The following is a 23,551-nucleotide window of genomic DNA, read 5'->3' on the forward strand; positions in this document are numbered from 1 at the left end:
CATCACCGACTCAGTGGACATGAGTTTGAGCAAGGTCAGGGAGTTGGATGGACAGGGAAGCCTGGCGTGCTGCAGTCCATAGGGTTGCAAAGAGTTGGTAACGACTGAAGGACTGAACTGAACTGAACTGAACTGAAGGATACATCTAAACTGAGATAGGGAGAAATAATCAGCCATGACTTGTGGTGTCCTACATTACAGTTTTAGAATGTCTCCATTGTTTCAGTGCATTTCTCAAGTGTGGTGCTGGTGGTGGTGGGGAAGGGGGTACCTGCATAAGAAAACTTGAGATGGTTGTTAAAATGCAGATGTCTGGTCATCACCCCTGTCCTCCTGAGTTAAAATATTGGAGAAGGATGAAGCTCAACAACTATTCCCAGCTGATGCTGATGTATTCTAATCTAGGGGAAATAGTATCACAACAGACTTCTCACATTTGATACTAATGCAGATTCTGATTCAGTGGATATGGGATGTTACCTAAGACTATGTTTCTAACAAGCTCCCAGGTGTTGCCCAATGCTGCTTGTTCATGGATCATAATTTGAGTACCAGGGCTGTGGTGGAAAGAACAGGATTTGGCATCAAAAGACCTAGGTTTGAATTCTGACTGTATAAATTAATGGCTATATGATTGTAGGGGCTTCCCTACGATGGTAAAGAATTTGCCTGCCATGCTGGAGACCCAGGTTCAATCCCTGGATCGGGACGATCCCCTGGAGAAGGAAATGGCAACCCATTTCAGTATTCTTGCCTGGAGAATCCCATGGGCAGAGGAGCCTGGTGAGCTACAGTTCATGAGATTGCAAAGAGTCAGACACGACTGAGTGACTAACACACTTATGTGATCTTAAATGCAATGAGTTGTCTCTTTGCCTCAGTTTTCTTGTTTGTAAAATGGGAGCTTTTTTGGAATTGTGGATAAAATATTTAGAGGGAGCTATATGTGACTAAGAAAGTGATGAGAAATCCAAGAAAGAAAATCTAGTTAGATATCTGCCTCATCAAAATAAAGCTTGAAATGTAAAAATAAAATAAAACCATAGACCTACTAGAACTACTACTACTTTAGAAGTTACTGAAGATTTGTAAAATTTTGGAAGGGAAAAGCCTTTCTAATCAAAACCAAAGATAGAAATTATGAAAAAAGGTTGATAGCTTTGTCAGAAAAAAACTAAAGGCTTCAATGTGGGTTTTTTTTTAATAAATAAAAACCACTTATAAACATACTCTTGCCATATAATTCAGAATTTTCTCTCCTTGGTATTTACCTGAATGAGTTGAAAACTTATGTCCATATAAGAACTGCATGTAAATATTTACAGTCGGTTTATTCATAGTTGCCCAAACTTGGAAGCAACTAAGATATCCTTATCTAGGTGAATGGATAAATAAACTGTGGTACATTTAGACAATAAAATATTATTCAGCTAAAAATAAATGAGCTACCAAGCCAAGAAAAGATGTGAAGGAAGCTTAAATCTATATTACTAAGTGAAAGAAGCCAGTGTAAAAAGGCTACATACTGTATCATTGAAACAGTATGACATTCTGGAAAAAGGCAAAACTATGGAGACTATAAAAAAGATCAGTGGTTTCCAGGGGTTAGAGAGGAGGGAAGGATGAGTAGGAAGAGGTTAGAAGGTTTGTAGGGCAGTGGAACTATTCTGTATGATGATGTAATTGTGGATATATATCATTACACATTTGTCCAAACCCATAGAATCTATAACACCAAGAGTGAATCCTAATGTAAACTATGGATTTGGGGTGACAGTGATGTGTTGGTATAGGTTAGGTTCATCAATGGTAACATATGTACCACTCTGGTGCAGGATGTTGGTTGTGTGGGATGTTGATAGTGGGAAGGCTGTATTGCAGGGATAAAGGATACATGGGAACTCTCTTTTCTTTATACTTAATTTTGCTGTGAATCTAAAACCACTCTAAAAAATTCTATTAAATGTAGTATATAAATAAAAAACCAAACAGGGACTTCCCTGGAGGTCCAGTGGTTAAGACTGCACCTTCCAACGCCTGGAGTGCAGTTCCGTCCCTGGTCAGAGAGCTACGATCCCACATGCCTTGGGGCAAAAAAAACCCAAACAAACTTAAAAGAGAAGCAATATTGTAACAAAGTCAATAAGATTTTTGAAACAGTCCACATTAAAAAAAAAATCCATAAGCCAAAGTAAAGGTTAAAAGACAAATAGGGCAAAATATTACAGACATATTATATGTATTTAATTAAGGAATTAAAACTTTAAAAATCTATATGAAATTATTAAGAAAGAAAATACTCAATTAGACCAATGAGCAAAGGACATAGACAACTAGAAAAACTAATATAGTTGACCAGTAAACTAAATCATGCTCATCTCCATTAACAATCAGATACACAAATTTAAAATGAACAGGTAACATTTAAGAATTACAGACTTTTATTTTTCTAAGATGATGTCTAATGTTAGCCAGGTGTAGGAAGAGGTACCTTCTCATACACTGCTGGAGATGGTATAAATTGGCTCTTTTCTGGAGTCCATACTTAACAAAAATCTTGAAAATGCACATTCAAGACTTCTGCTTCTCAACATAAAACTTAAGATGAAATGACTGAGAGCTTTCCTTCTGCGATCAGAAACAGGGCAAAGATGCATGCTTTTACCACTTCTATTTAACATGCTGTGCGTGGCTGTGCTTAGTCGCTGTCTTGTCTGACTCTGCAACACTATGGACTGCAGCCCTCCAGGCTCCTCTGTGCATGGGGCTTCTCCAGGCAAGAATACTGTAATGGATTCTCATGCCCTTTCCTCCAAGGGATCTTCCCAACCCAGGGATTGAACCCAAGTCTCCTGCACTGCAGGCAGATTCTTTACCAGCTGAGCTACCAGGGAAGCCCATTTAGCATCCTACTAAGATTCTAGTCAGTACAATAAGGCAAGTAAAAGAAAAGGTATCTAGATTGGATAGAAAAATTAAAACCATCTTTATTTGCAGAAAAGATGACCGTCTATGTAGAAAATTCTAAGGAATCTACCAAAAGAGCTGGGGCTTCCCTTGTGGCTCAGCTAGTAAAGAATCCGCCAGCAATGCAGGAGACCTGGGTTCAATTCCTGGGTTGGGAAAATCCCCTGGAGAAGGGAAAGGATACCTACTCCAGTATTCTGGCCTGGAGAATTCCACGGACTGTATAGTCCATGGGGTCACAAACAGTAGGACACAACAGAGACTTTCACACACTTACTTCACCAAAAAAGCTGGTAGAACTAATGAGTTTAGCAGGATTGCTAGGTATAAGACAAAACCCTCTATTTTTATACACTAGCAGTGAATAATTGGACAGTGCAGTAAAAAATCAATATAATTTGCAATGCATTAAATATATTAAATACTTAGGGGTAAATCTGATTAAAATGTATAAGGTCTGTACACTGATAGCTACAGAGCATTTCTGGGAGAAATAAAGAAGGTCTAAATAAATGGAAATATATACTTGTGGGTATGTATATATGCTTGCGGATCAGAAGACTCAATATTGTTAAGATGTCAATTTTCTTCAAACTTATAAACATATTCAGTGCAATCTTAGCATGTTTTTATTTTTGTTAATTGACAAGTTGATTCTAAATTCACATGTAAATGCAAAGAATCTAAACTAGCCAGAACTTTGAAAAAGAAACAAAGTTAGAAGACTTATACTACCTAGTGTCAAAACTCATTGTAAAGATACAGAAATCAAGGCAGCATGATATTGGTATAAAGATAGACTAATATATCAAAAGAACAAATAGAGTCTAAAAACAGACCCACACATACTGGTTAATTGACTTTTGACACAGTGCAAATGCAATTCAATGGATAAGGAAAGTCTTTTCAACTAATGATGCTAGTTGTACATCCATACGTGAAAAGATAAACTTTGATCTATACCTTCCACTATATGTAAAAGTGATCTCAAAATGATTAAAAATGTAGATGTAAAGAACGAAACAAAGCAGAAAAGCTCTGTGAACTTGTGTAGGGAAAGGTTTCTTAGATGATACTAAAAGCATGCTCCATAAAAGAAAAAAAATTGATAAATTAGATGATCAAAATTACAAACTCCTGACCTTTGATAGATACTGTAAACAAAATGAAAAGAAATCAAGACTAGGAGACTATATTTTCAGATATCTGATAAAGGACTTGCATCCAAAACATAAAGGCTTCTTAAAGCTCGACATTAAGAAAACAGGGAGTTCCCTGGCAGTCCAGTGGTTAGGACTTAAGCGTTCACTGCCATGGCCTGGGTTCAATCCCTGGTTGGAGAACTAAGATCTCGCAATCTGTGTGACATGGCCAAAAAGAAAAAAAAAGGGAATTAAAAAAAAACACACACCAAGGTACCCTTATACACCTATTAGAATGTCTGAATCATACCAGTTGTTGGGAAGGATGTGGAGCAACCAGAACTCTCACGCACTGCCAGTGGAATGTAAGCTAGTAACAATCACTTTGGAGACAGTTTGGCAGTTTCTTAAAAAGTGAAGCATGCACCTACCACATGACCCAGCAGGGGAGGAGCAGAGGGAAGGATACAAAGGGCATGAGAAGGCTTGTTGGGGTGAAGGGTTTACTCATTACCTTGACTGTTGTGATGGTTCACAGTTGTACACCTCTGCCGAAACTCATCAAATTGTGTACTTTAATTATGCACAGTCTATGATATGTCAATTGTACCTTTCCTAATTGTTAGAAATGCTCACACTTCTCAGGAATTTTATCCTGAAGGAATAATGAATATAAAGCTTTATCTAAGGAATGTCTAACAGCATATCATTATAACAGTAAAAAGCTGTGACTAGTTGTTCTCCCATGAAAAGACTAGTTAAGCAGATGATGGATTCCTATGTAGTCTCTGAAAATCGTGTTATATGAGAAGAGTATTAAACACCTGAGAAAATGCTCAGAATATATTTTTAAGTGGAAAAAAGCAGATGACAGAAGTGAATCCATGCAATTGCTATGGAACACAGGATGGCAGTTCTTCCAATAAAGATAGAACTACCATAGTATCCAATCCTATTTCTGGGTATATATCCAAAAGAACTGAAGGTAGGGTTTCTAGGAGATATTTGCACATTCACGTTTATAGCAGCTCCACTCACAATAGTCAAGAGGTTAAAGCAACCTAAGTGTCGATTGATAGATGAATGGATAAACATTTAAACAAAATGTGTATATATACATACAATGAAATGTTATTCAGCTTTAAAAAAGGAAAGAAATCCTGTCACAAGCCACAATCTGGATGAAACCTGAAAACATTATGCGACATGATATATGCTCTGACCCCTTTTTCATTTCTGCTGCCTAGAATGTGGGTAGAGGTGCAACAGCCATATTGGAAACTACCATATGGAAGGAAAACTTGAGGAAGGCAGAAGCAACAGCTGAAAGGAGCCTGGGTCCCTGATTAGAAATAGAGATCTTTTAGATCTTTAGATCTTTAAGCCTCTTTAGATCTTTTCAGTTATGTAGCAAAAGCTATGCTAACTGATACAGAATTTGAAAACATGAATCAAGAACTCAGGACATTACCTTGGCTAGAAATAAAGGTTTGAGAGTTTTCAAAATAGACGCAGTAGTAGAAATTCTGGGTGTGGATGAGATTGCTTTAAGGAGGGTACAGTGATAAGGGGGCAGAACTGAGGAGAGAGCCTCAAGTAATATCAGCACTTAAAGGAGAGAAGGGAGGGGATGCCAGGGAAGGGGTTTGAAATGGGAACAAGTCCAGGGCAGAAGGTATCCAGCACATTAGGCCCCTCTCCTCGAGGGCTGGGTTGGCAGCCCCTGATGTGTGCCGCTTGTGTACACAGCTCACATGGAACTTCCTCTGTGCACTGCAAGCCCCCGTTTCCGTGTAGGCCTCCTGCGTAGGACCAGAAGGAAGCTCCTTCAAGTGCAGGGTCAATTGTTCATCCTCTTTATTGTCCCCCAGTGCCTACAGCAGTGACTGGCACGTTGTTGTGAAGGCAATAAATATTTGCAAGCGGAACTGAACTGAACTGCTGTTGGCAAGGAAGTCTCGGGAAGGGAGGGTTTCAGGAAGGAGGGAGTGGTCTGCAGGGCCAAATGTGGAGAACAATCGAGTAAGATAAGGCCTGTAAAGAGCCGGTGCCTTTTGGCTCAGTGTATCTGGCAATTATCTGACGACATTGGTGACCTTGGGGAGAAGTGTTTTCATGGGGACATAGGGGCAGAAAACATCTGTGGGGCAGGACGCCTGGGCTGCATGGCAGTGTGGAGTGATGGCTGCTCTTGGGAAGACTGGGGGAGAGAAGAGTTTTATTTAATTTTTCTATTAAATCGAGTTGCGACTACTGAGAGCATGTGACTAGAGCCCGTGCTCTACAACAAGAGAAGCCACCACAGTGAGAAAAGCCGAGCACAGCAATGAAAACCCAGCGCACCCAAAAATAAAATAAAAAATTTTAAAAATTGTTATAGGTGGAGAGCAGGGAGCCTGAGGAGGGAGCCTCCTTGTCCTCCCCGGGACCCTATGCCCTCACCCCTCTCGGAACTGTCCTTATCCCTTGTGTGGTCCTTACTTATCTCCAGCTCCGTGACATCACCAGCATCATTTTAGAAGCTAAGTCACTATTTAACTTTTCACATCTGTTGACAACATAAAAAAGCATAAACTATGTTTTCACATTTTCCCCTGAACCCAAATATAACTTTCTAGGAAGCAGAAGCTGTTCACGGACCGCGGTGTATCAGGTAGGTGCTCGGCTGATGCCGGCTGCCCTTCTTTCCTCTCCATCAGTGCCTCATGAAAACCATCTGAGCTTCAAACAGCACATATCAGCAAGGGCTGGTTCTCCGCTGGCCACTGACGTGGCTTCATAACAGCAGAGGGACACCCCACCACGAGAAAGGAGGGACCCCGGAAGGCAGGAAGGCCGGCATGGCTTTCTCATGCCTCTGGCAGCACATGTGCAAAGCCCAGGAAGGGATGAGGGCAGGAGTTATGCATAGATTGCAGCATCATAAATGAAAGCCAGTGAGTTGACTGCATTCACCCACATGGCCGGTTTATTCCAGGTTCAAATAATACAATGATTTTATAAACCTTGCTTTACATACTTTGATGAATCCAAGGCAGGGCTGCCTTCACCTTACAGTAAACACACAGGTATTTTGATAAACACAGGTCTTCTGGCTCACTCTGATAATTTGAAGAGAATCTGTCTTGGCAGACGGAAAGAAAAGATGGCAGAGTAGAGGCAGCTGGCTGCTCTGATGGAGGAGATGGTGGGGTCCTAAGTCAGCATTTTCTGGAGGGGACCAGGTCCAGTTTATCAAGGGCTCAGGGGAGGTGATGGACTCATGCTTTCTGGCTTAAGGGAGAATACAGCTAAATTCACTCCTCGAAGACTTCAATATGCATAAGTATCACCTGGAGGCAGGGAAGAAGAGGTGAAAAATCTTAAAATGTAGATTCTGAGTCAGTGTGGTTGGGGTGTGGCCTGAGACTCTGCATTTCTAATCAGTTCCCCTTGAGTAGCAAGGATATAAATCAGAGGACAATTTTGGTAAACTTTTGGCACCTGTCACCACGCATCTCCTAACATCCAAAGGACTGCTTAGGGAGCACAATGGCCGTGTCTTCCAGATGTGCTAGGCTTCATGAGGGCCACACGCCTTTCTGGTCACATCTCCCATTGCCCCGGCTTCTCAGTGGCTCAGGTTACACATTTCTTCAGTTAAGTTCCTGGCCTGGTTGGAGACCTGGATACTTTTGAGCTTCTGTGTCCCGGGGCTTTGCCAGTGATTCATCTGGAAACCAACTCCAAGGAGGAGAGTTTTCCTCAGGGTTAACCTGGTCCTTTCTGGGTCGATCCTTTCTAGTGTTGTTATCTCAGAGTGTCTCTTCAAGAGCTGGAATGCGCTGGCCATGGTGCTTACATGATAAATAAGAGGAATGCAGCTCAGAAATAAACGATCCCACCTGGGAACCAGACAGGAGAGGGTAAGAGGAAGGGGACATGCTTAGGGGCAGGCTGGTCAGCGAGTGGCGGCTGCACTCACCTGATGCTTGATGCACCTGCCCAGACCTCGCTGAGCTGTATCCCAGATCCTTGTTCCGTGGACCTGAGCTACAGACATGGACTTTGCGTGGCTGGTTGCCACCGGAGCTGGTTGCTCAGCAAGGCTGCCCAGTCCAGATCACAGGGTGACTCATCAGTCCTGGGGCTCTGAGCAGCTGCAGAGGGGCTGCTGAAAGCCCATCAGTTTTTCGTGTTTGTTGCCAAACAGACCAGAATGTCTCTAGCGCTCCATCTAGATCTTCAAGTGTTACCCTTCCTATTAACACGAGGCTTCATAAAAAGAAGTCACAAAATACAATTGTCTATGAAAATCCCAAGAATACAATTGCCTTCACTTAAAAAAAAAAACAAAAACATTTTCCCAGAGAACTCAGAGTGCTTCTCAAGTCCTCTGGTACATTCCCCAAGCAGAGTGGTGTGGTGAGGGGAGGGTTTTGAGTTCCTGCTGTGAGCTCGAGATTACTGGGGAACCAGCCTCTTATATAAAGTCAGGTCATGCTATTATTGGGGCTTCCCTGGTGGTGCAGAGGTTAAAGCCCATGCTATTATTATCCATTCTTTAGGCATATGTGGGTGCCTGTGGCTTTTGGAACCCCTTCCCTGCAGGGAAGGTTTTAAAAAATTCCAGTGGATATAAGGCTCCCATACATCCCTTTATTATGTTCCTTTATCTCTGTCTCTCTCAACTCTCCTTTCTAATGTTAATTCTTTTGATAGAAAGCCCAGGCCAGCCAGGCTAGACAGCAGAGCTGGCTGTGTGGCTGGTCAGCCCTGGTGGGTTCTACACCTCTGATGCTAGAAGCAGACACAGGATCGGTGAGGTGCCCTGGGACTTTAGAGGGGACATGGGCTCTTCTGGCGTTTCCTCTCTACCGCCAGTCGCAAGGCCTGAAGGAGCTTGTCCTTGTTATTCAGGATGTTATACTCGGAAAGCTTCACCAGCTTGTCGAAGGCGGCCTCAGTGTATGTCAGCTCCTTGGTGGCGTAGGGAGTTTTGGGACCGTAGATGTCAACCTGGCCTTGCTCCAGCTCCTCGGGGCTTCGTTCCACACCTGGAGGAGCAGAAGGACTCACTGTAGCCCGTTATGTGGGAACTTGTAATGGCTTGTTTCTGGCCCTCTCTGCGAGGCCCACCCCAGCACATTCGCAGGAATACAGGCACATGTTGCACACTCACACATGCACATGCACACACATCTCCCAGTCCCCCAGGGCAGGGACAGCTTGTGCATCTCAGGATCGCCATGGTACTAGCACATTCCAGGCTGTGAATGACGGAAAGAGCGGAATTGGACATCGCTGGGGCCTGGGGCCTGGGGGGTTGTCCTTTCTCGCCAAAGCCAAGGTTGGCTCAGACTGGAGCTAAGCCAAGCTCCATCTGTTAGTGCTCTTGGAAGACCGCACACATCTAAGAGCTTGCGTCCAAGGTCGGGGGCGAGTGGGACCTGAGCTCACTGCAGCTTACCTGGGGCCTTGTAATTTTGGAAGGTGTCGCAGATGAGTGGGAAAAAGGTCACGATGGGGGTGTCGGGCTCCTGGGCGTTCTCCAGCAGGTAGCACTCCTTGAGGTTATCCTCCTCCTTTTGCAGCTCGTATTTGAGGAAGGGGATGTTCTGCACGGCGCAGTACTCGCAGGTTTGCTTCATGGGCTAGAACATCACAGGAGGACTTGTGTGAGTAGCAGGAGGGGTGAGGGTGGACCAGAAACACAGAGTTCTTAGCTCCAGCTTCCTGATTTCCCCAGCTAACAACTCAGGTCCCCCACTGCTTTGCCTATCTGTGCTATTTTTAGGACAAAGCTGGGTCAGGATGAAGAGCCTGAGGCAGTAGGTTGGGGTGTGTCCAACCACAGGCTCCTGCCCCAGGTAAAATGGGCAGAAGCCCTTTGATGATGCTTCACTCAAACACAGACCTGGAGCTGTGGGTGCCCCCGGAGAGGGTGACAGCCATGCCTGGCCAGGCTCCTGCAGGACATGCATGGGATTTGAAACTGCCAAAGTGCCACAGGGCCAGAGAGAACTCAGAAAGGGCATCTTTATAAACATGATGTAACAATAACGGCAGAGTATCCCTTTCATTCTACTCCCTGTTCTGTGCTCACCAGCTATACGATCTTAAGCAAGCCACTGGCCCTCTCTGTGTGTCACCTCCTTCTCCTATAACATGGGAAGAACAGCAGTTACCATCTACCTCCAAGAGCTGGCACAAGGATCAAGTAAGGTTTGTTTACAAACTTCAGTCATTATCACGGGTGTCATCCTTGTCCTCTGTCTTCATGCCCCTTTCCCTGGCCCCAGGATAGGACCCTATTTAGACCAAAACCCAGTGTCTTTCCCTTGAAAACCCAGAAATTTTCAAAAGGAAATAAATTTTTAAAAAGTTTCTGGTCCTAACTCTTTGGTGTAATTACATGGAGGCTCATACTCTGGGGTTGGAGGAATCGTGTGATCATTTTGAAACTAGGACATTACAAACTCCTCGGATGGTACAATACTTTAGAATTGACTGGGCTCTATTAAGGTATTTTTTAAAACTCTTTTTTCTTTTTATAGCTGGAAGAATTTCCAAATATGGGAAATGCTTTAATGTAAGAATAAAATTGGAATTAGCTCGGGATATCTAGTAAACCTGGGTCCCATCACATGAGGGCCAGTGGGCTGCCCCCTGAGGTTTGGATGTCTAGCCTGCATCATAACCTCCACCTAACCCCCTGCATAGTGGCTTGAGCAACTCTGATGCTAAGTGTAGGAGCCTGTGGGGAGTGGGGTGGGAGCCTTTCTCTGCTGCACTCACCTTTGTCTGGGACCCAGCACAGTAATTAAGGTGGATGATGAGGTCAGCTTTTCTCTCAGGCCTGAGGAGGGGCGCGTAGCTGGAGTTGACAAAGAATGCGGTGTCCAACAGGCACAAGTGTTTCACAGATCCTGTCAGCTGGTTTGGAAAGCCGTCCAGCACCGTGTCTGAAAGTCAGGCTTCCAGTTATCCTCATTCCTCACCTCCTGATCTCAGCCGGTGGTCAAAGGCACCTGGTGCCCTGCCCAGAGCTCCTCTACTTCAGCCTGGCCTCCCACCCTCCCCTCCACTAGGGTGCCTGGTGAGTCCCAGTGCTCCTGCTGGGTGGCCTGAGGAAGAACAGTCTTATCTATGGGGTTTTAGAAAAAAAAAAAAGCTATGATTTTTCCAGTAGTCATGTATGGATGTGAGAGTTGGACCATAAAGAAAGCTGAGCACCGAAGAATTGATGCTTTTGAACTGTGGTGTTGGAGAAAACTCTTGAGAGGCCCTTGGACTGCAAGGATATCAAACCAGTCAATCCTAAAGGATATCAACCCTGAATATTCATCAGAAAGACTGATGCTGAAGCTGAAGCTCCAATACTTTGGCCACCTGATGCGAAGAACTGACTCATTGGAAAAGACCCTGATGCTGGGAAAGACCGAAGGCAGGAGAAGGGGGTGACAGAGGATGACATGGTTGAATGGCATCACCAATTAAATGGACATGAGTTTGAGCAGGCTCTGGGAGTTGGTGATGGACAAGAAAGCCTGGCATGCTGTAATCCATGGGGTTGCAAAGAGTTGGACATAACTGAGTGAACTGAACTGAACTGAACTGAAAGGGTTTAGCAAGTCTTTTATGGAATATGCACAGAAAGCCCACAAAGCCTCAGCCACAGAGCTTGTGGGGAGCAGGGGCTTAAGAGGATCCTATAAATGAGTGCAGACTGTGGACCAGGAGCCATCTGCCCTTCTTGCCCCAGATAGGACAAAAATGGCTGCAGGCTCAAGCAGCCATATGCAGACCATGGCCAAGTAAAATACCAAAGATGGTGGAACATCAACCCTAGAGCCTTGGCAGGGTGGGAGGGGGCCTGGAGTGGAAGCTGCCAGAACACAGTTTAAGATCCAGCTCTGCCCTCACCATTAGGAGGATCTTTCATTGGGCCATCCCCGCCCAACTCTGGGGACCACACCCACATAAAAGGGGCCCCCAGAACACAGCTGTAGAAAGTCAGGACCCACACACTCCCCACCTGTAAAATGGGGCCAATTTCTACCTGCTGGGGTTCTTATACAGATGCTATATAGAGATATAGCATAGATTCATTTAATTAAATAGACCACTACTCCACCCACTGTTCAACGCTTCACCAAATTCAGAATACACCATGGGGAGAGCCTGCCACTTGGCCAGATGAACATGGGCAGAAGTGTTTTCTCATCCTTTCTCCCTGGCAGCCTCTATACCCACTTCTCCTTCCTCCAAACAGAGGCAGCAGGTAGGGATACCTTTCCACATGGAGAACTGGCTGTTCTGGAGGTAGTCAGTGTGCAGCTGCAGCCCCAGCAGGAAATTGTGGAACTTGGAGACAAAGGCCCTGTGGGTGAGGATGTCGCGGAAAGTGTTGGACAGCCAGGATGCTGGCGTCACCACTGTGGTGTCCAGGACGTTGGCATCACATTTGGGGATTTCAGGCAGGAGTGGCTCGTCTTCTGCAGGTGGAGGGGGGCGGGATGGAGGTCACAGGGCTGGGGTCCCCAGGCTGCTCAGGTGAAGCACTGCCTGGGTGCCCCGCACCCAGAGGTCCACTGTAAGTGCAGTGCACACCTCTCTTGCCTAGTTCTCAAGGCTTTCGCATCAGAGCTAGGAGGACCCAGGGGAGAGACATGCAACAGGAGTAAGGTAGCGGAGAGGGAGCCAGGGTGATTGGCGAGGAGGCGTTCCCAAGAGGACAGAGTCCGGAAGGGCAGCCTTTAGCAGCATTCATACATCCCCACCCTCTTCAGCTTTCCCGGGTGCCGTGCAGCTCTGCCAAGCCTACTGGAGGGTGCGTCCCCCTACCCCCCACCCCAGCCAGGCCAGAGCTGGCACAAGTGTGTCCATCTAGAGTCACCTGCCTCTCCAGGCAGGGAAGACTCTCTAGCCCTAGCTGCCTGATGATGAAACATGAGGCAGGTGGTCTGGTCCTCAGTTTGTGACCCACTTCCCCACCCCTATGTCTCCCAACCAAGAGAGGAGGCCAGTAGGTCACCCACCAATATCATGCACTCTATCCCTTGTCCACTGGTGGAAAAACTCCTCCGAGGTGTGGGATAGGTTCCAGGCGTCAAGCAGGTTCAGGGAGAAGATGCTACTCCACAAACCTAGGGGCAGGACCAACCATGAGCAGCTCTGTCCAGGAACCTCCAGGCCCACCCAAACACTGGCCTTGATGACTCTCCAAGTCAGGATGCTCAGGGAGAGGGACAGGCTTTGACTTCCCTCTCTTTGTGGAGCAGCTCGACATAAGTGACTCAGCTCTTTTCCACTTTCCTCTTGGAAATGGGAGAGGGCAGTTGGGGCTTCCCAGGTGGTCCAGTGGGTAAAGAATCCACCTGCCAACTCAGGAAGTATGGACTAGAGCCCTGGGTTGGAAAGATCCCCTGGAGGAGGGCATAGCAACCCACTCCAGTATTCTTGCCTGGAGAATCCCCATGGACAGAGGAGCCTGGCAGGCTACAGTCCATGGGGTTGCAAAGAGTCAGCCACGACTGAACAACTGAACTGAACTGATAAGGTTAGTTTTACTCTTAAGCTCAATTTACAGATGAGAAAACTGAAGCTCAGGAAGGTTAGGTAAATTGACCAGCTTTGAGCAGCTAATAAATGAGAAGCCAGAGTCCATGCCCCAGTGTCTTACCTACAGACCTCTGAGCCACATACCAGATAGCAAAGGTGTTCAGAGAAAGGAGAGGCTGCTGAGGGCTGTGGGCTTCAGGGCAGACTTCCCTTAAGAAACAGGGCTTAAGTGGGACTTTCCAAGAGGGCTGGATTTGGGGTAGATAGAAGGGAGAGGAAGGCAGACAACCAGCCTAAGTAAGGGTGTAACTGATTGTTGAGGCTGTAGAGAGGGGTCTGTTTTCTGCAGTCTCCCTTTGATGGGTATAGTTAGGGCTCTGAAGGGGACGACTCTCTGAGTGGATGTCACAGTCAGGCTCCTGCACTCAATGGGCCAGCCTTCTGGAGGACCTGGGAGTATAGTGAAACTGGGCCAGGCTTCCCCAGAGACTTTTCACCCTAAGGTCCCCTCTGGCCTCTTAGATTCCAGGAGCAGAGCCAACCCCTGGAAATAGGCATGTTGCTGCCTGGAGCTGGAGATGGAGCAAAGGGGCAGAAGTTCCAGAAACTTCCATCTCAGCCTGCCACTCCCAGTCTGGTTCTGAACAGACACCAGGGAGACAACGGAGACAAAGACATTGGGAGAGTCCCCTTTGGTCCCCAGTGACCCTGGGGAGCCTGTTAGGTCCTTCTGAGCCCAAAGGGTCACAGGCAGATCAGGGCAGTCTGGGAGGCTAGCCTCAGGTTAGGTCAGGAGCCTCTCTTGGGATGAGGGGATGCTGACAGATGCCAGGAGGGTCACATGCCCAAGGAATAACCCACGCTAGCGCCTGCACCTGGAACAAGATCCTGGGGGGAACAGAGAGTGTTTCTTTGTCAGTCCTCTAATCAAGGCGTGGCCTGTTCAGCATGGGGCGGGGTTCCCAGGGGCCTCCCCCAGCCAGGGCTCACCTAGCATGTAGCACATCCGCGACTCTGGGATTCTCTTCATCAGCCGCCCCATGAAGAACTCGGAGCCGAAGAGCTCTGTGGGGATGAAGGCTCCATACTTCTGCATGCCCACCTCGTAGGGGGAGAACTCGAACCACTCTGCACACGAAGAAAGGCAGATGTCAGCCTCCCGCCGAAACGGCCTCGCCCACCGTGCCTCAAGCCTGGGACCGGGAGGCCGCAGTCCTCCTGCAGGACACAAGGGGGCGCCCGTGGCCGGCTTCTGAGGGCCCACGAGACAGCTTTGCAACCTGTACAGGCTTATTTGCTCTTCAAAATGGGATAAACCAGGACCAAAAACGGACCCGGAAGCAGGGCAGGTCTCTAGAGTCCTTCCATCCGGCAGCTTAAGAAATACCTAGGATTCTTTCTCTTGACGACTTTTATTTCCTCTTTCCCATCAAATCTCTGCTCAGGGAAACCCCAGGACTCTGCCACCCATCCCCTACATGCATCTGAGCAGAAGCAGGGAGCAGAGTGGACTTCTTCAGCTGTCAGCGCAGTATTTTGGTGTGGAGGTTGGCAAAGGTGTGGTGGAGAGGTGTGTGCTGGGGGTACTGAGTGCCTTTGCCTGCTGAGAAGGAACCCCTTCATAAAATTGCTAGTCACCAGTGTTACCTCTGAAATCCTGGTTGCTTACATCATCCTTGACATTGATGGTGAGGTAGACCGGCAGGGGGTTCTGGCCCTGGCACAAAGCAGCACGCTGATCTGACAGTTTGCATTCATTTCTCTGTGGGGAAAAATAATGGTTGGGGAAGAAGCAGACAAGCTGCCTGGAAGCAGTGCAAAATAGAGAACAGTCTGGACCTCTGGCAGCCGATTTCCTGGCTCCTGAGCCCACCAGGCTTCTGTGGAGGTCTCAGCTGACACCAGCCAAACCTGCTCTGAAAATGCACCCAGAAAATGCTCACTTCTCCTTGGGCTGTTCACCACCCCAGACACACAGACCCGGTGGGACTGGGTCTGCAGTTTAGGGCTGACCCTCAGAGTCCCAGGGTTCTCCTCATGTCTCAGGGACCACAGAATGAGAACGTAGGGGTAGAGGAGGCCGCCACTGCCCCCTGTCATCCTCATCATTTTCCACCTCACTCAAACTAGACCAGCTCCATTAAAAACAAGAAATCTGCTTTGCATGCTGGGATCTCAAATTTGTTTGAGAAGAAAAAAGACTTTTCTTTTTTAAAAACAAAAGGCTTGGAAACTGGGCACCAGATGGCAATCAAGTTCTAAGTCCCCAAAGCACAGTGCAGTCTAATCAGAGTGAGTGTCCTGCAGATCCTCCTAGACCATAGGCCACCCCCCAGGGTGAATCAGCCTGTGTAGACAAGGCCAGGCTCTAACCCCAGACCAAGCAGCTGCCTGGTGGCTGACATCCATGGCTGTCCAAGTGTGTGAAGACCATGGAACCTGTATGGGATGGTAAACACATGTGTGGGTCAAATAACTGTTGTTAAATCATTCAGATCCCATGGACTGCAGCATGCAAGGCTTCCCTGTCCTTCACTATCTCCCAGAGTTTGTTCAAACTCATGTCCATTGAGTTGGTAATGCCATCCAACCATCTCATCCTCTGTCACCCCCTTCTACTCCTGCCTTCAATTTTTCCTAGCATCGGGGTCTTTTCCAATGAGTCAGCTCTTTGCATCAAGTGGCCAAAGTATTGGAACTTCAGCTTCAGCCTCAGTCCTTCCAGTGAATATTCAGGGTTGATTGGAAGGACTGATGAAAGCCTCCTTTGAAAGACCAGCAGGATGCCTATCACAACTGGGCCCAGAGATGCAGGTACCATGGAGCTGATCATCCTGGAAGAAGAAGACACTGCAGACCCAGGGAAGAGCCCAGCCCACACTCACTATCGAGGGGTCTTGAGGGAAAGAGGCCCCTGCCTTGGCCAGAGTGGAAGAGCAGAGGCCTCCTTCCTGCAGCCCTAGACTTGCTTTCCTGGAAACCTCGGCTCCCTTCCACACCAAACCCCGGCCGATGCCCAGACTTCTAATGTCAAAGGCCTTGGCACATTCCTGCTCATCACATGGGACAGTAACCACTGTTAGAAATACTAGCTACCACTTTGTGACGAAATCCCCATTCAAGGAATAGCACAGAGCAGAGTGAGAATTCAAACCCTGTCCTGCTGGAAACCAAAAGCCGACACCCTCAGCCTCTGCCTGCCCTTTTCCATCATGGGGACAGAGCAGATGGTGGGTTATCAAAAGGGCCAGGGATCCACTGAAAGCTGTGAGGGCCGCAGTCTGAATCCCCACTGCCTAGCACAGTTTCTGGCATGCAGGAGGCTCTTCATTTTGTTGAATGAATGAATGAGGGAATGAATGAATGTTGAAGATGAGATTTGGGCCATCCTTGGTTGCTCAAATTTTCTGTGTTTTATGGAAGAGAGGTCTACTAGAAGATAATTTGCTGTCCCTCTCCCTTCTGGCAGGTTCTTATTTGAATTCAGAACTCTTCAGACACATTCGGGAATGGGGCAGACAGTCCTAGGCCTGGACAGAAATTAGGTGGGAAGCCCTATTTTGGCATCAAGCAACAGCCAAAGTTGGTTCCTCCCTGGGTCCCATGCCATCAGAAGTGTCTAGGTGTTAGCTGAGCTCACTGCAATGTCTGGGTCCACAGCACCCCACGGGCCTCCCACTGCCCCACCATGGCGGACATGGGTCTCACAGCAACTGGGGCCCAGTCCAAGTAGGTTCTCTTCATGAGCACACATTGCTCAGATCATTGGATAGCAAAGCCGGAAGGAACCTCCCTGAGCTCCTCCTCTATGTGGTGGCCATGAGAAGGGGCCCAGGCCATGACAGAGGGATCTTGAGTCAGGCCCATTCTGTCGGGGGCGGGTTGCCAGACTCCTGACAGCCAGCTTGGCTGGAGGACTCTCCAAGGGACCACACAGTGGACTAGGATGCTTCCACCCAGGCTTTCTTCCCTCTCTCTTCCACTTGGTGTCAGGCTTGTATCACAGTCTGACAGCTCCCTCCCCATTTTCTCTCACAGGTTCTCAGAGGAAAAGCTGCCTCTCTACAGGGATGCACCAAAGCCACCCCCAGGGGAGGGCCTCAGTCATATTTAAAAGGATGTGGGAAGACAATCCCACCGTCTGGCTCCATCAGGCGTTCTGATGCCTCAAGCTTCTTGCAGCCCAAGGATGCACCCACACGCAGGTCTAACTCCCTCACGCTGTGACATACCTCCCAATGCCCTCATGAAGGCAGAAGGCTGGGCATCAGCCCCGGGCAGGTTGGGCCCCAAGGGCAGCTGAGCACCTACCTCATCCCCCAGACAGGCCTCAATCAGCAGGCCCCAGAAGTCTGTGAAGGTGACCTTGTAGCCTTCCTGCCTGCGCTGCTGGAGCTCCTCCTGGAATTTGAGGAGCTGGTCTGGAAACAGGGCAGGCATCTTGTCCTTGACCACGTGCCTCCGTGCCTCGAGGATGGCGCGCTCCAGGCTTTTGGAGGACCAGTCAGGGTCACGGTACAAGGTGGCCATGGTCCTGGAGAGAGAGGCGTGGCTGACAGAGCTGAGCCAGGCCTGGTCTGATGGGCCCTGGACTCTGGCAGGAAAGAAGGTGGGCAGGTCATGGGAAACGCTCTCCTGCCAGGAGAGGAGCCTGAAGGAAAGGGGATGAGGCCTGGCAGTGAAGGGGAGAACAGTCTTACTCAGCGTCACAACTGCTGCTATTTCTTGACTGCCTGTCGTGTGCCAGCTGAAGTACATTGTTTAACAGTGAGGATTCTGGGCCCAGGTCTGCCTGGGTTCAAAACTAGACTCCGCCACTCACCAGCTGTGTGATCTGGGCAAGTCACCTACTTGCTCCTCACCTCAGTTTCCCCATCTGTGGACTGGGGAGAATGACGGTAATTGTACCTACCTCACAGCATTACTATGAAGATGACATGAATTAATATAAAATGGTGAGGACAGTATCTGGTCCGAAGTAAGTGGTGGGCCACACAGTGGTGGGGCCAACATTTGGCCCTGGGTTTGTGTTTGCTAAGTCGCTTCAGTCGTGTCTGACTCTTTGTGGCCTCATGAACTGTAGCCCACCAGGCTCCTCTGTCCATGGGATTCTCCAGGCAAGAATACTGGAGTGGGTTGCCAAGCCCTCCTCCAGGGGATCTTCCCAACCCAGGATCACACCCGCGTCTCGTACATCTCCTGCATTGACAGACAAGTTCTTTACCACTAGCACAACTGACCCCAGGCTTGGCAGATTCCACGTTCTAGACTCTTTCTACTCTGTCACATTAATTTCTATAATTATGACGCCAGCTAAAGATTCATTTCCCCTTTTTCTTCTTAACTTCCATGTGGGCAGTGAGGAGGAGGAGAGCAAAGATGGAGATCCCCAGCCCTGGGTCTTTGCCTCTGTCTGCCTTTGCTTGGCCCGGACACAGCTGTCTTCAGTCCAGGTCAGGACAGCACCCAGGGATCCCCCTCCCCACGGGGACTGGCCTACAGCTGCCCAACTGTCTGAGCCACGGCCTCTGCCTGCAGGAGAGTTCTTCAACAAAAGAGCACCCTGCTCTCCATTAGTTTCACACGGTTACTTTTATACTTTAAAAAAGCTTTCAAAGATGTTACAAAGGATTGATTTTGATTTTAAAAAATCCTTCCCAGTGCTTTCCCAGGCCAGGAGACACCCCACCCCGACCCCAGCGCGGCCTGGGTTCCTCCCGGTATCCTGCCTGATCCAGAGATAGGCCAGGAGGAGGCAGACACCCCTCTACCCCGATGCAAGCAGGTCTGTCTCCTTAGCCCACTTCCCATGGGCAGCAGTATATCAGTGAGGATTGAGAATGTAGGCCCTGGACTCAACCTGGGTTGAAATCCCAGCTCAGCCACTCCTTAGCTGAGTGACCTTGAGCCGATCCCTTCCTTTCTCCAGCTGTAAAATGAGCATAATGACAACATCTTCCTCATAGTCTTGTTAGGAAGAAATGAGAGGGCCCATGGGAAACAGTCTCCCCGGGACTCGGTGCGGAGGCGAAGCCAGGAATTGTCAGCTATACTCTGTCCCCTCTGGGCTGAAGCCTCAGGGTCTCTGGTGTACCAGCAACCCTTGGCTTTCCTCACATCTGTCCACTCAAATGAAAGCTACCCAGAGTCCTCCAGGATGAGGGGCACAGGTTGGGGCCTGGAAGGTTCTGGGGCTTACTAGTTCCCACAGAATAGGACTTAGCTCTGGCTGAGAGGCTCTGGGCTGTCACGAGGCCTGGGTCATCCCAGAGCAGGGCTGCCTCATGACTTTGGTGGGCCCCTTCCACCATAAAAAATAGTTAAAAAATTATCTTTTACGACTGTTGTGTAAAGACAAATATAGTAATATTATTTATTAAAACATTTTCTTCAACCTAGAAGTTCAGTTTTCCTGATCTTTAAAGAAATTCAAACATTTCTGTGGGCCCCCCCACAGGCATCCGTGGAGAAGCTGTCCTCACACTGGCCTCTCCTGCGGCGGAGCTGAGGGCTCACACTCCCCACTCACCGGCAAGAGTGAGGAGCCGGGAGCCCGAGGCGGCCCACAGGGCAGAGGGAGCGCACGGGGCGGGCTGGGCTGCTATGTGGGCAGCCAGGGCAGCGGGGCCAGCTCCCCCCACCCCAGGAGACTTGGCACGGTCAGCCTGAGAGAGGACAGCTGCCTCTCCCCGGCAGGATGGGGTCGGTGGCAGCAGTGGTTCACTCATGGTTGGCCACCGCACTCCTGGGCCCCTGCCATAGTAAATGGAAGTCGTGGCCAACACACGTCCTTTGTGTACCCAGTCCTGGGGGAGCATCTTGCAACAATCCCATGAGGTCAGTGCTGTTGCTATCCCTACTTTACAGCTACAGAAAATGAGACTCGGAGAAGTTAAGCTGTATGCCCAAGGCCACACAGCTGTGAGTGATGACAGTTGTCATGAATCACTCTATCTTGGGGTGGAGGAGCTTCACCAGAAACCCCCTCCTGGCCAACTTGTTGGCAACCCCCTCCTGGCCAACCTGTTGGCTGCTTGCTCTGGGCTTCACCAGGCACTGGTTCCCGCTCTTACCAGGTGGCCCCAGACAGGCCGGTGATATAGCTGGCACAGTTCAGGATGTTCAGCTTCTGCAGTGCCAGCAGGTGGCCATACATGGCGGTCATAGATCTTGTTCCACCCCCAGTGGCCATGATGGCTATCAGCGGGACCTGGAGCACATGGAGGCAGGCTGTTGAGGTGAGGCTGGACAGGAGAAGACTTGGAGTGACAGGAGCTTCGACAGAACAGTGGAGGAGGAAAAGCAGGCTACAGAGAGCAGGGGCGGGTGGAATTGAGCAACCTGAAAACTGCTTTTCACACAGTGTCAGGCCACTTGGTAAGTTTAGAGCTGGACCTTAGCTCTCTACCCAATGGCTGGTGTCAGGCTTGGTAAATCAGAAAGTCACATAGGAGCTCTTAGCACTGTGAATCTAGCCCTCAGTTAAAAGAGGATGAACTGGGGCCAGAGGGCTGGGTGACTTGCTCAAAAATCCAACCAGAGGGATTCTTTAATGGCTGTAAATCAGTATCTGCTATAAGGGGATCTGATGTTAGAGCACCAAGGCCAGGCTCGGCACATGGTATGTGCTCAGAATAAACCGTATGTGTAGGAGCAGGAACAGATGGATTTTTGACACGGGAAGGAGCAAGGTTGTCACCTGTGGGCTTACATAGCTTTAAGATGCCCTTGGTATGTTTCCTTACAGATGGGAGAGGGAGGTGTGGGGTCTTTACCAAGACTCGCTTTGTTTTCATTTGAGTGGGGACTGTGAGAATTACTGTCAGCCGAAGCTCTGTCACAGCCCTCCTAAGCGACAAGGCCTCTGTCCACACCGTGGTCAGCCTCAGAAAGGGGACTCTTGGAGGCCCGACTGCTGCTCAGGGGAGTGCGGGCCTCAGCCCACACCAGGGAGATGACAGAGGGCACAGAGGCTCTGTCATCTGCCCTGTGCACAGAAGCTGGCCCTGCACGTGGAAGCTGCTTGTCTTTAGTCCCGGACTGTGGTTCATTCTCTGTGTGTGTGTGTGCCTATGCACACACATTTGGGGGAAGGGAGAATTAAAGAATGAAGGGCCTATGGCTTACGGAGGCGGTGTATGGCATGTGTGAGTTAGGGGAGCTCTCAAGGTTTCCCTGGCTGGGAAAAGGAGGCCATGTGGTCCCGTGTAGCTAGAACATCACTCATTGTCTCAGGATGTCAGTTCAGGGGAGGAGCTGCTGGGCTCCTTCCTTTCCTTCTACTCTACCCTCCCTGCCCCTGTGAATACACAACTGAATCATATCCTACAGTGATGAAGCACAGCCCTCAGTTGGGAGCCTGGAACCTTGGCACTAAGGACCACGGGAAAGGCAGTGCCACCCTGGGGCACGGGAGGGACTGCAGGGCGCAGCTGGCAGGCACAGTTTGGAAGGACAGGTTTGACTTGGAGTGGACCTCTGCTCACCCACCTCATCTGCCCGCAGGTCCTCCTCCAGCTGCAGCACCTCCTTCAGCGCCTGGGCCACCACCACCCTCCGTTTCTGCAGGAATTCCAGTTCTGCCTGGCACAGGCTGAAACCCAGCCGCACGTCCAACGCCTGGGAACTATGGGGAAAGAGGACCTTGGCTGAACGGGCCTGTAGATCCCATCTTCATGGAGAAGACATGGCTTTAGGGTCAGGTGGACCTAGGCTTGAGGCTTGGTTCTGCCAGGTATCACCTCTGTGACCTTGGGCCTCTGCTTTCTCATCTGTAAAATGGGGCTAATCATGCTTGACTCCCAACACTTAATGAGCCACCAAATGTAAAGCCCTCAAAGCCTTAGCTGGTGCACTGTGAGCAGGTACTTAACACTACTAGGTATTCATTGAACCCTATGCTTTCTCAATAAGTTCTAGAAAGTCCTGGAAGGCGTCCCCCAGGCACCTGCTAGAGCCTGAGGCCAGACATGGTGAAAAGGGTCCCTGAGACCCTTTTAGCCAATCCCTCTGAATAAGGCAAGGGCTTCCCAGGTGGTCAGTGGTGAAGAACCTGCCAATGAAGGAAATCCAAGAGATGTGGGTTCAATCCCTGGATCAGGAAGATCCCCTGGAGGAGGAAATGGCCATCCACTCCAGTATTCTTGCCTGGAAAATCCCATGGACAGAGCAGCCTGGAGGACTGCAGTCGTCAGGGTTTCAAAGAGTCAGACATGACTGAGCACACACACTTCTGAATAAGGCTGTACCATAAGGGCTCTCCTGAGCTGGATAAACGAGGCCTTGTTCTCATGTTACTCATATTCCTTTCTGCTCCCAGAGTAAGACTCCTCCTTCACATTCTTGCTGTAATCCTGTCACCCCTACAGGTCTACAAGGCAGGTGGGGCAGAAGCATGTCCAACCCTTGTCCTCTTTTTATCATATCCCTGACCTGAGCAAGTCCAGGCTTATGGCCTAGCATCCAAGCCCCACCTGATCTGTCCAGCCTCACCTCCTGCTACTTTCTAGAAGGGTCCGTTGGCTCCCAGAGCCCAGGAGCAATATGGGTCCTGAGCCTCCTTCCTCTGCCCACCAACATCCCTTGCATCCTCCCAGGCCCTGCTCCCCAGGCAAATGAACCTTGACAATTTCTGACCCGAGTCTTAGTGACCTGCGTAATTAACAAGGTCATATCTCCTTGAAGGCAGAATCTGGGGACTGTCCCATCCATTCCCTCTGTGTCTAGTACAGGCCTGCAGACACAGCTGTCAGGAAATTTTCCCTTGGTCTCAACAAGGAATGAATAATCCAACAGCAATAATAATAACAACATTAGTTGATATTTTCAGTCTGTCCCACTTCTTAGATCACTGATTTCCTCACATGGGTTATCTCACTGGATCCTCAAAGCAACCCAAC

General features: G+C 48.7%; 1 protein-coding gene across 1 annotated transcript in view; it reads right to left on the reverse strand.

Annotated features, from left to right (window-relative positions):
- Positions 1-8,927: 8,927 nt before the first annotated feature.
- The window catches only part of PLA2G4E (phospholipase A2 group IVE), a 40,155-nt gene continuing 25,531 nt past the window's right edge, over positions 8,928-23,551 (reverse strand). The window contains exons 11-20 of the mRNA XM_052646414.1: positions 22,143-22,278; positions 20,726-20,862; positions 17,964-18,186; positions 15,300-15,414; positions 14,643-14,780; positions 13,130-13,237; positions 12,383-12,586; positions 10,887-11,053; positions 9,559-9,742; positions 8,928-9,145 (exon numbers count right to left, since the gene is read on the reverse strand). Of these exons, the coding sequence (XP_052502374.1) occupies positions 8,928-9,145; positions 9,559-9,742; positions 10,887-11,053; positions 12,383-12,586; positions 13,130-13,237; positions 14,643-14,780; positions 15,300-15,414; positions 17,964-18,186; positions 20,726-20,862; positions 22,143-22,278 (1,630 nt within the window). The remainder of the gene's footprint in view (positions 9,146-9,558; positions 9,743-10,886; positions 11,054-12,382; positions 12,587-13,129; positions 13,238-14,642; positions 14,781-15,299; positions 15,415-17,963; positions 18,187-20,725; positions 20,863-22,142; positions 22,279-23,551) is intronic.

The sequence above is a fragment of the Budorcas taxicolor genome, chromosome 10 (assembly GCF_023091745.1).
Source record: "Budorcas taxicolor isolate Tak-1 chromosome 10, Takin1.1, whole genome shotgun sequence".
NCBI classification, from domain to species: domain Eukaryota; kingdom Metazoa; phylum Chordata; class Mammalia; order Artiodactyla; family Bovidae; genus Budorcas; species Budorcas taxicolor.